Raw genomic sequence first — 12,566 nt, 5'->3', positions numbered from 1 at the left:
CTCTGAAACAGCCGAGACAGCGCACCGGCTGTTAACTTTATTTTGGTAAAACTTCTGGGTTTTGTGTGTGTTTACAAGTTTATATGTTTTTCGACATACGGAAATGGTTGGGTTTTAGATTTAGATTGTACTTTTTTTGGGAGTTTTTTGGGAGTTCTGGGATTGAGCCATTACAGTGTTGAATCGAACAAGGGAATATGTTCACTCTTGGTTTACAGTTTACAGCAGCCATTTTGTTTACGTTTTGATTCAAGACAGAAGAAATGTTTTAATTTTCTCGATCCGTTCGCCTGTACAGTAGAGATACATGAATGTAAGGATTCATGTCAACAACGACAAAACCAGATGCAACCGTAGTGTTTTCAGAAAGGTACAAGTTTCAGTTACGTCGGACTCTGCCATAGACTGTATATAGAAACGGACGTGGCTAACCTGCGAGCCGCCGCGTTTCAAACAGGAAGTGAGCGTAGGCGTGCGTCCGGCTCCATCGACTCCAATTCAAACAGCGCCCCCTCTCTCTGTACCTGCTGCTCAGACTCGTCATTTTGGTCTTAAATGTTCATATTAATTCGCTCGACATGATCCTAGGGTTCTTTTTTTTTTAGCTATTTTGTATTTTGAGTTTGTTTTTTTTAATTATTATTATTATTTTGAATTTATTTTTAAGTTGTTGTTTGTTTTTTTAGTTGTGTTTTTTTTTTTTACTTTTTTTAGTATATTTAGATTTTTTTTGTTATTTTAAGTTTTTTGGAGTTATTTTGTTTTGTTTTTTTTGTTTTGTTTGTTTTTTTTTTAGTTATTTTGATTTATTATTTTTTTGTTATTTTGAGTTTACTTTTTTTGTTATTTTGAGTATTTTTTTAATTATTATTATTATTTTGAATTTATGTTAAGTATTTTTTTTAATTTTGAGTTTGTTTTTGTTTTTTTGTGATTTTTTTAGTTTATTTTGATTTTTTTTTTGTTATTTTGAGTTTACTTTTTAGTTATTTTGAGTTTTTTTTATTATTATTATTATTATTTTGAATTTATTTTAATTTTTTTTTTATTTTGAGTTTGTTTTTTGTTTGTTTTTTAGTTATTTTGAGTATATTTAGATTTTTTTGGTTATTTTAAGTTTTTTGGAGTTATTTTTTTTTGTTTTTGTTTTGTTTTGTTTTGTTTTTTTGGCTCCGATTCACTTTAAATTATGAAACACGTGGGTGACGTCACACTCAGTCTTTTCTTTACACAGTCTATGGTCTCTACTTGCATGTTTACCAGTTCATTTACAATCCCACACGAGCTCAAACGACCAAATCGAGATATATTTTTGTCCTAAAAAAAATACGACATTGGACCTGGCACTGCCGAAACAGTTACATTGCATAACTGAACTGCTGCAGACATCTTCCCACTCTCATCTGGACCAAATTCAAACCTTTTAAGGCCCCACACAGATCAATGGATTTTATGATGTCTCAGTCACGAGCAAAAACTCACGTCTGCGTTAATTATAAAGCACTTTAAGTTTGAATATGTTTTATTTTAATGATTTATTTAGTTTAGTTTAAATAATTGTCAGTCTGATGTCACGTTTTATCGTTTTTATATTGGTTCAAGCTAAATTGTGCTATTTAAAGGGCCCGTACAACACGATTCTCAGACCTGGAGTTGTGTTTTGTTTCATTCGCGCATGTTTTACTTTTCTCTCAAACTGAAAACGCTCTGTTCCACCTTGTGATGTCATCGTGTGGCGATACAGGAAGTGCGCCGCTGTGTTTTTAAACTCCACACACCTTCATTTCTAGAATTGTTCGGATCATTTCGACTTCTGGAAATGCAAAGGTGAAAGGAGCTGTTTAACTTGAAAACTCCCACTTGATGACATCACAAGGTGGAACAGAGCATTTTGAGCTTTGGAGATGTCACAGACTAATAATAAAGAGTTACTCAAACGCGTGTGAATGAAAGAAAAACACAAATAACAGCACTTAAAAATGTCTTTAACCAGTTAAATCCTCACGTTTTCAGCAAACAAAATACATTTAAATGAGTAAAACCGAAGAATATTAATTAAATGATACATACATTTTAATTCAAACTGTTATATAATGATGTAGACGTGATGTTTTGCGGTGTGCAGATGTATAGTGCCTTCTGTTTTCTCTTTGTACAACAGTGAAGCCACATCCAAAAGCATCCGTCAACAAGTTTTTCTATGTACCAGTATATACCAATTATCATCTTAAACAGCTCTGTATTAAGGCAAAAATAATTAAAAACAACAACTTGTATATTTGACAGGATGCATTGTTTTCCAGTGGACCAGTGTCTGTATTCCAGCCTCAAACGATCGACATATCAGGGGGTGAGGTACATGTGGGTCTTGGTTTGCCAAACGCTAATGTTTATTTCTCTACAGCCCAAACGCTGCATTTTGTTGTTTACGATGTATATTATTACTCGAGAATGTTTCCTTGGTTTTCATTTTAGAAGTAAAAGTGTTGATGTTCTCGCCACGGACTGTAAATAGAAATGGACGTAGCTAACCTGCTAGCCGCCGCGCGTTCTAAACAGGAAGTGATGAGCGTAGGCGCGCGTCCGGCTCCATGGACTCCAATTCAAACAGCGCCCCCTCTCTCTGTACCTGCTGCTGCTCAGACTCGTTATTTTGGTCTTAAATGTTCATATTAATCCGCTCGACATGATCCTAGGGTTCTTTTTTTTTCCCGCTATTTTGTATTTTGAGTATTTTTTTTTAATTATTATTATTATTATTATTATTATTATTTTAAATTTATTTTTATTAAATTTTTTTATTTTGAGTTGTTTTTTTGTTATTTTGAGTATATTTAAATTTGTTTTGTTATTTTAAGTTTTTTGGAGTTATTTTGATTTTTTTTTTTGTTTTTTAGTTATTTTGAGTTTATTTTGATTTATTACTTTTTTGTTATTTTGAGGGGGTTTTTAAGTTATTTTGAGGTTTTTTGTTATTTTGAATTTATTTTAAGTTTTTTAATTTATTTTGAGTTTGTTTTTTTGTTATTTTAAGTTTTTTTGAGTTATTTTGATTTATTTATTTTTGTTATTTTGAGGTGTTTTTTAAGTTATTTTGAGGTTGTTTTTTTGTTTTGTTATTTTGAATTTATTTATTTATTTATTTTTAAACTGTGCCCTCTCTCTGCAACTGCTGCTGTCAGATTCGTTGTTTTCGTCTTAAATGTTCGTATTAATTTCTCTACATGATCCTGGGGTTTTTCTTTAGTGATTCTGTCCCTGAGTTAAGATCTGAACATTAATAACAGACAAATCAAGTCCTTCTTTCCCCGAGGTCGCTCCTGTTAGCGTTAGCAACAGGTTTGATTGACAGCGTTGCTAAGCGCCCGCTCCCTGCTAAACCAATGATGCGGGCGAGAAGGGGCGTTACCTTCAACCGCCTCGCTCCGGATTGGCTCTTTGGTTGCTACGATACTCGCGGCCGGAACACGACTCCAAATTAGCCGCTATAACTGCTAGCCTCGACGCGCTCGGGCGACGTCGCGCTCAGTCCGCTTCTTTATACAGTCTGTGGTTCTTGCCTGGGATCCAGAACACAAACTCCCTCAATTCTTTACGACGATGTCAGTCTGGAACCTCCCCGTTTTCCAGATGGGCGTGATTGACAGGTGGATTAGCCAATCAGGGACACGTCTGAATCTGGGTCTCCTTATCGTTAAAAAAAAATCGACGAAAAACATGACGGATTTAGCGTTAGCAAGAGGTTTGATTGACAGCGTTGCTAAGCGTACACTCACTGCTAAACCAAACGGTGCAGGCGGAAAGGGGGCGTTAGCTTCAACAGCCTCGCTCCGGATTGGCTCTTTGGTTGCTATGATACGATTTGGCCCCTTGAGCTTCTTTCCACAGACGATGGTCCAGACTCGTATTAAATAAATATAAAAAGTACAGAGAGATGGTTCTGGATTCTTCAGGCAAGTCGATGTTCATTTTTTCCACCTCTACATTTGATCAGTGTAACTAGCCCGATGTTTAAAATAGCGTGATGTTCCGTTGTTTAGAGAGATTGTGTTGCACTTTTGTTCATTTCTAGACCATTGGGTTTTCCAGTGGCTCATCTTTACTATCTCCATTGTTCATTTCCATATATATTTTGTATCTGGGAGGATTCTGTGAGTGTCGTGTTGGGAATGGTGACCCCGTTCCGCCATGTTGTGCCGTCATTTTGCCTACCTGGAAAAAGTAGTTTGTGGATCTGCTCTGGTTTGTGAGTTCAGTATTTGAGTTGTTTCTACCAGTTTTTATTAGAACGAAAAGAAAGTAAAAAGTGATTTGTTTATGATTATTCCTCTTGGTTTATTTTGTTTGTTTCAAGTGAAGGCGACAGCGTCTCCATTCACTTACGTCACTTATTAAAGAATGTTTTGCTGGTGGCGATGCAAACTTTTCAATCTATATCTGTTTTATATGAATGTTATATTTCAACAAACACTTCTCCATAAATCGGTGAATGATAATTTAAAGGTTCTGTATTAAACAAACTGACTCTTTTAGCTTTAATCCATGTTCTAATGTTGTTTCCTTCTCAAAAAACAGACCTGGAGTTGTGTTTTGTTTCATTCACACATGTTTGAGTCACTTTATTATTAGTCTGTAACATCTACAAAGCTCAAAATGCGACGTTCCACCTTGTGATGTCATCAAGTGGGAGTTTTCAAGCTGACAGCTCCTTTTACCTTTAGTTCAGTTGTAGATTGGAGCAATTTCACGGCTGAAATGATCCAAATGATTCTATAAATGAAGGTGTGTGGAGTTTAAAAACACAGTGGAGCACTTCCTGTAACACCACATGATGACATCACAAGGTGGAACAGAGCGTTTTCTCAGGTTTGTTTGTTTGTTAAACGTGTGAATGAAATAAAACTCCAGGTCTGTTTGTGACGAGAAAACAACATTAAACAGATGAGAGAACAGAGTCACATGGACCTTTGACCTTTAGAGCAGATCAGAGAATCATGTGAGACGTCCCCTTTAAGTGCAGGATGTGTCTTTCTTCTGCTCGTCTCCATGGAGATTAGAATGTTCCCTCTGGTGTTATTAACTTCCATCTTTCATTTACAAAATGACATTGTCGCTCTGATCTGGAACTCGCCCCTGTGCCACCTGCTAGATAAATGTAATGCCTTACTGTGGAACATTCCATGCAAGGCAGTCACATCTCCATGGAGACCAGCGGGTCACATGATAAACTCAACTACTGCCACTGATTGGTGCATTTCAGACTCGAGAATGTGATGATGTCATGAGCGACAGGAGACAGACGCTCCGGTTTCACTGGAACGAGACATTTCACCAAAACATTTCTAAAATGTGTCTGATCATTTCTATGAACAACTGGACCATAAATCGGAGGAGGAACAGGTACTCCATTTTGTTATTCAAGTAAAAGTACAGATACTGGGGAAAAAATACTCAAGTAAAAGTGGAAGTATCACATGGGAAAACAGACTTAAGAAAAAGAGTTAAAGTTCATGTTTAAAAAATGTACTTAAAGAGTAAAAACTAAAAGTATTTAGTATTTAGATTTTGAGTCTTATGAAGATTCAGATGTGGTGATTTTGATAAAGATTTGAGCAGAATTTTGTTCAACAGAAACAATTAACAGTGTCAAAGACATAAATTAGTGCACAACAACAACCTGTTCTACAAACACAGAAAATCAACATTAGGACAAAACAAAACAAACATTTTTTACAGACCAAAGATTATTATTACTGTAAATAGTGGCACAATTGTTCATTAAATTTTATATTAAACCAACAATGTTAAAACAAGTGTGAGCGGCAGAGCCACATGAGCCACATGAGCCACAAGTGTCACACTAATCACGGCCCCTGGTGGAACCTCAGTACTGTACATGGAAATACAAAATAAAAAACAAAATGGAAAACATATATATATATATATATATATATATATATATATATATATATATATATATATATATATATATATATATATATATATATATATATATATATATATATATATATATATATATATATTCCATTTTGAATGTAAGTAAAGTACAGATTCCAGAAAACTGTATTAATTTGATCTTATTAAACATCATTGTCTTATAGAATGTCGTGACGTCACCTGAGAAACAGAAATTACAGTTTTTACGATTCTCCCTCATGATTAAAAGTTTAACACTTAAAATATAATGAAAACACGTTCAGTGCTCGTCTGATTCGGTGTTAGATCATAGTATTTTACCAAACAAAAGACTGTCCCAATAATACAAAACAAACGAGAGCACATAAACGCTACACACGAGGGTAAAACTCTCCTTTCCCAGGTGTCCTTAAACGCCTCTGTGTCTCAGCTGGACTCGCTCACGTGCGGACAGCTCGTAAATACTGGAGTTTCAGAGCGCACGGGAAAAGAGCAGCACAGCAGCCCGTCCTCTGTGTCCAACACCACCACAGCACCACCACAGCACCACCACAGCACCACCACAGCACCACCACAACACCACCACGACACCACCACGACACCACCAACACCCAACACCCACCACAACCATCCACCGCCTCAGACACCGACCCACGGCTCTGCGCTGCACCGACATGGATGCGCTCAGGTCGGCAGGGCGCGCCATCATCCGGAGCCCGAGCCTGGCGAAGCAGACGTGGACCTCGGGCAGACACAGAAGTAAGACTCCACACGCGTGAACTTTAGTTTCACTGAAAAGTTTAGTTTTGTTCCACGGGAGTGAGATTCCACACGCGTAAAGTTTGTTTTGGCTCACTTTTGGCTCACTTTTGGCTCACTTTTGGCTCACTTTTGGCTCACTTTTGGTTCACTTTTGGCTCACTTTTGGCTCACTTTTGGCTCACTTTTGGTTCACTTTTGGTTCACTTTTGTCTCAGTGTCTCTGTTTGAGTCCACGTTGCTATGATCAGGACATAATTTGCTTCTCTTTATCAGTGTTACATTAGTTTTTTGTTGTTTTGTGTAACTTTCTGAGCTCTTGTCTTGACCCTCTCCCTCCTGGGACTTGGAGTTATTTGTGGCTGGTCTGTTTTGAAATGCTGTTTCCCTCTATTCAGAGATTTTCCGGTCAGATTTATTTTGAAAGTGGCTGTGGGCTAAATAAAGGTCACGTTTGGCGCTATCGCCGTGACGCAGACGCGGGGCTGTGCGCGTGAAGCCGCAGAGAGAAGCGCACAGGCGGATTGAACTTTCTAAGAATCTCACTGACAACAATCTGACATAAAAGCGCAGGAGGAGCCTCAGCTCGACCCAGAGCCACAGAACAGGCTGGAGGTCAAACAGTAAATCTCTTTAGCTCCGCGGGGGCTCGGCCTGTGCCCAAAAATAACAGAATAAATCACACAAAAAAGAATAAAAATAACAGAATAAATCACACAAACTAAAAGAAAACGACTTTAAAGCTGCGATTTTTACACAAAACTGACTCTTGTAGCTTTAATCCATGTTCTAAAGCCGTTTCCTCCTCAAAAACAGACCAGGAGTTGTGTTTTGTTTCATTCTCACATGTTTAACACACAAACCTGCAGATTTTGTGTTTCTCTCAAACTGAAAACACTCTGTTCCACCTTGTGATGTCATCATGTGGCGATACAGGAAGTGCTCCGCTGTGTTTTTAAACTCCACGCACCTTCATTTATAGAATAATTTTGGTAATTTCAGCTCCTGGAAATGCCACTTATCTCGACTGAACTAAAGGTAAAAGGAGCTGTTCACTTGAAAACTACCACTTCATGACATCACGAGGTGGAACAGAGCGTGTGTAAAAGGTCCAGTATCACACAAAACTGACTCTTGTAGCTTTAATCCATTTTCTAAAGTTGTGTTTTGTTTCATTCACACACGTTTGAGTCACACTTTATTATTAGTCTGTCACATCTACAAAGCTCAAAACGCGACGTTCCACCTTGTGATGTCATCAAGTGGTAGTTTTTTTCAAGTTAAACAGTTTCTCCTTTTACCTTTAGCTCCGTCGAGATAAGTGTCAATTCCAGATTTGCTGAAATGATCCAAATGATTCTATAAATGAAGGTGTGTGGAGTTTAAAAACACAGTGGAGCACTTCCTGTATCACCACACGATGACATCACAAGGTGGAACAGAGTGTTTTCTCAGCCTAAATCTGCAGGTTTGTGAGTTAAACATGTGAGAATGAAACAAAACACAACTCCAGGTCTGTTTGTGACGAGGAAACAACATCAGAACAGATCAGAGAGTTGTGTAATACGGGCCCTGTGAGGTAATATGAATTGGAATCAGACTCTCTACCTTCTGGTTAGTGGGTGACGCTGAGTTATACGGTTCCATTTCTTTGCGTTCACTTTGGTGCCGGTGCCAAGGAAAATAAACTTCTCTCAGGACGGAGCTTTAATTCTAAGAACACAAAATTTTGGGTGACCTCAAAGTTCCAGCTGGACGACCACAGGCGCCGCGTTTGACCTTTAGGACGGTGTAAGAAGCGCTGAACCGGAGGAAACTCGTGTGTTTATAAAAGCGGGTATTTGTGTCTGAAGGCTAATGCTAATGCTAACATAATCTAAATCTCAAAATGGAACACAAAACCACTTTATGAACGTGCGTCTCATGACAAGTCCATTGTTTTTCTCTGTAAAATCATTCAATATTTAATATTGCTAATTTATTTTCATTTAATTTAGCATTAGCATTAGCATTAGCTTTAAGACACAAATATCTACTTTTCTAAAAACGGAAGATTCCTCCAGTCAAGGTCTTAACCATGGACTGTTTATATAAATGGAGATAGCTAATCTGCTAGCCGCCGCGTCCCAAACAGGAAGTGATCATGAGCGCACATCTAGCTCCATCGGCTCCAATTCACTTTCTATTGATAAACTGTCCCTTCTCTCTGTCTCTGCTGCTTCAGACTCGTCATTTTGGTCTTAAATGTTCGTATTAATCCACTACATGATCCTGGGGTTAATTTTTATTTTTTATTTTGAGCTTTTATTAATTAATTAATTTATTATTATTATTATTATTATTATTATTATTATTGGTTATTTTATTTTATTGTTATTTTGGGTCTATTTTTGGTTATTTTGAGGGGTTTTTTGTTTTGTTTTTTGTTTTTTTTTTATTAAAAACTGTCCCCTCTCTCTGTATCTGCTGCTTCAGACTCGTCTTTTTTTTTTTTTTTTTCAGTTATTTTGAGTTTTGTTTTTTTAACTTTGTTTTTTTAGTTGGGATTTTTTGAAATGTTGAGGGTTTTTTATTTTTATATATTTTTTTTGTTATTTTTATTATATTTTTATTTGTTATTTTGAGTTTTGGGGGGTTATTTTATTTTTTTATTTTTTTTAACTGTCCCCTCTCTCTGTCTCTGCTGCTTCAGACTCATTCTGGTCTTAAATGTTCGTATTAACCCTCTACATGATCCTGGGGTTTTTATTTCACTATTGTGTCTGTAAATCAAGATCTGAACATTAATAACAGACAAATCAGGTCCTTCTTTCCCCGAGGTCGCTCCTGTTAGCGTTAGCAACAGGTTTGATTGACAGTGTTGCTAAGCGCCCGCTCCCTGTTAAACCAGTGGTGTGAGGCGGGAACAACAACATCATATCGATTTATTTTAGCGTGACTTGGAAATCTCGAAAACGCAGTGAATGGAGCGGGAAGTGTGAAACCGGCCGGCGTTTGTCCACAGATCTGAAGGTTGATGGTTCGAATCCCACTCTTGACATAAACATCATTGGTTGAGCGTCAAATCCACTGATCCATAGGTTGAACGCTGCTGTTGTGTCCTTGGGCAAGACACTTAACCTGGTGTATGAATGTGTGTGTGTGTGTGTGCGGTTCCTTGATGTAAAACGCTAAAGGTGGAAAAGCTCTGTGTAAAAAATGTTTCCCGTTTCCCGTGTGTTGTGCGAAGAAAACCCAGAGTTCGAGGAAAAACTGAAGTGTTTTTCCTGTTTGGACGGGGCAGGGGTCCGCGCTGTCTCACCCTCGGGGCCAGTCCGCCGCTCTTTGTGAGACTCAAGGGCCACTTTGTGAACTAAATCTCACTTGATCCGTCACATAAAGTTCTCCGGGGATGACGAGGAGCTTAGAGCCTCAAACCTGCGGCCGGCTCAAGACAAAGAAGGAATGTTTGGGGTCAGGGGGTTCACGGCCCTCGCAGCTCGGATTCCAGAGGGTTTTTTTATGAATTACAGCTGCGTTTGCTGTAAAAACTTGCGCCTGCTGCTTGTAACTGAGACAATTACCTTAAAAAAAATCCCACCGATGCCAAAACTATGTGAAAGGAGGAGCGTCGATTCCAAAGAGCAGATGGAGCCGAGTGTGGACTGTGCGGGATGGGCTCGGAGAATTAGTCAAGTTAATGTTTCTTTTTTTTTCCGTGACCCACTTCAGCTCACGTTTGTGTTTGCACAGAGGGGTTTTTACAGCGTGTGTGTGTGTGTGTAACTAACCGTGACCTTTGACCTGAGCTGAGAGGCAGAGTACAGTTCACAAAAGTCGACAAAAACACCGGAGAACAATCCCGACGTTTGAAAATACCGTGTCTGCAAAGTCTCTTAACAATTTAAAACCATTATTACAAAGGCGTTTGATCAGATCTGTTCATTCGATTTGTTCTGTCGGACTCGTTTTCCGTCGTTTAATCACCTCTTTATGTTCTCCATTAGTCGCGTTTGTTTTAGTTCAATAACGTCCCGTATCTTTGCTCGATAAACGACGTCTTTAACGCAGCCCCGCAGGAATAAACCCGGAGGTGTGACGTCTGAAGAATGTGACAGATCCATCTCTTCAATCCGACGTCTGGAAATGTTTGATTAAGGAACGAAAAACACAATCTTATTAAAAACATGTGGAACCACTGAGTCCAACCGAACAAATTGAATTGATTTATCTGATCACTTACATTTTAAAGCTGTGAAGAAAAACACAGACTCTTCAAGATCCTGTTTTACCATTTTACACCAAATATAAACTGTTTTTAGGTGAAAAATAATATAATAATATAATAATAATAGTTATATATAAAGGACCTGCCACATTCACACATTTTACAGTTCGATATATCGCTTAAGTAAATATAGACGATGATAATCAATAATAAACTCATTTACGCCACGGACACAAAAACCAAGAGCAGATTTAAACCACAAAAATTATTATAAATCTACAGTATTGTTAAAAAAAAAATCATGAGCTGCGATAAATAAACGTCAGAATGAAACACTTCAGTCGTTAGTTTGTGTTTGTGATGTTAAATCAAACTTTTAAATCTGATCAAATAGACAAAAAATAAACTAAAATAACTAAAGTAACAGGATAAATACTGACCCCAAAAAATATTGTTCCAGCTTTTATAAACTGAACAACTTGATTTAGTGATTTATAAATATTATAGTCCTTATAGTTTTATGGATGAGGGGGTCGCTCCTGTTAGCCTTAGCAACAGGTTTGATTGACAGCGTTGCTAAGGCGAATGCTAAGCTAAGAATTGGTCATTTGTAGTGTGTGTGTGTGTGTGTGTGTCGGGGTGTGTGAGTGTGTGTGTGTATTGATTACATTGTTTACATTTTATTTTGTATTTCTCACCTGCTCAGGGACGACGGGGGATGTTTGTGCACACTGTCCCCGTCAAATAAACTAATAAAGAAAGAAAAGAAAGAAAGAAAGAAAGAGAGCGCCCACTTCCTGCTAAACCAATGATGCGAGCGGGAAGGGGCGTGACCTTCAACAGCCTCGGTCCTGATTGGCTCTTTTGTTGCTATGATACTTACAGCCGAAAATAAACACCTTTTTCCGCACCGGCACTGATATCCGACACCAGGATCAGGTCGGAGCGTCGCTGTAAATAGTTTCAAGTACAAGTTTTGTGATGTTTTTAAATGACCAGGTCAGAATCTGCTCAGTTTGACTTAATCTTCTTTTCCACGCCGTCTGTTCATACGGCGAAGAAGCTGTGACATCGATACGGTCGTCCAGTCGACCATAATTGAATCCAACCGCCAACCAACTGAAAACGAATTTCTGCTCGCCCCCAAAATCCCCCGTGGCTCCGCCCATCAGCGCCGCACGCTGTAAAAATACACCGTTTCTCACATGTAACTAGAATGGATGAGTCCACTGAGGCCAGGGGCAGGTGACGGCGCCATTTATCCACCGCAATAGAGACGCTCTGTTTTCAAACGGCAAACAGCAGGGTCCCTCGCTCTCTCTCTCTCTCTCTCCCCTGTCCCTCTCTCTCCCCTGTGCCTCTCTCTCTCTTTCCCCGTCCCGCTCTCTCTTTTCTGTCCCTTTCTCTCTCTCTCCTGTTTCTCTCGTTCTCCCCTGTCCCTCTCTTTTCTCTTTTTTTCCCCTGTCCCTCTCTCTCTCTCCCTCTTTCTATGTCTCCTGTCTCTCTTTCTCCACTGTCCCTCTCTTTCTCTCTCCCTCTCTGTCTCTCCCTCTCCTGTCCCTCCTCTCCCTCTCCTCCTGTCTCTCTCTCTCTTTTTCTTGTCCCTCTCTCGCTCTCTTTCTCTCTCCCCTGTCCCTCTCTTTTTCTCTCCCTCTCTCTCTTT

The 12,566-nt window shown here is 38.6% G+C and overlaps 1 protein-coding gene across 2 annotated transcripts in view; it reads left to right on the top strand.

Annotated features, from left to right (window-relative positions):
• Positions 1 to 6,375: 6,375 nt before the first annotated feature.
• ldlrap1a (low density lipoprotein receptor adaptor protein 1a) overlaps positions 6,376 to 12,566 on the top strand; it is an 84,846-nt gene continuing 78,655 nt past the window's right edge. The window contains exon 1 of one of the 2 annotated variants that reach the window (XM_033975434.2): positions 6,376 to 6,696. In XM_033975434.2, the coding sequence (XP_033831325.1) occupies positions 6,612 to 6,696 (85 nt within the window). In that variant the 5' untranslated portion in view covers positions 6,376 to 6,611. The remainder of the gene's footprint in view (positions 6,697 to 12,566) is intronic. The other variant, XM_055225146.1, reaches the window with a different exon arrangement.

Source organism: Periophthalmus magnuspinnatus, chromosome 11, assembly GCF_009829125.3.
Source record: "Periophthalmus magnuspinnatus isolate fPerMag1 chromosome 11, fPerMag1.2.pri, whole genome shotgun sequence".
Lineage (NCBI taxonomy): Eukaryota > Metazoa > Chordata > Actinopteri > Gobiiformes > Gobiidae > Periophthalmus > Periophthalmus magnuspinnatus.
This window is presented reverse-complemented; position numbering and strand designations above follow the sequence as displayed.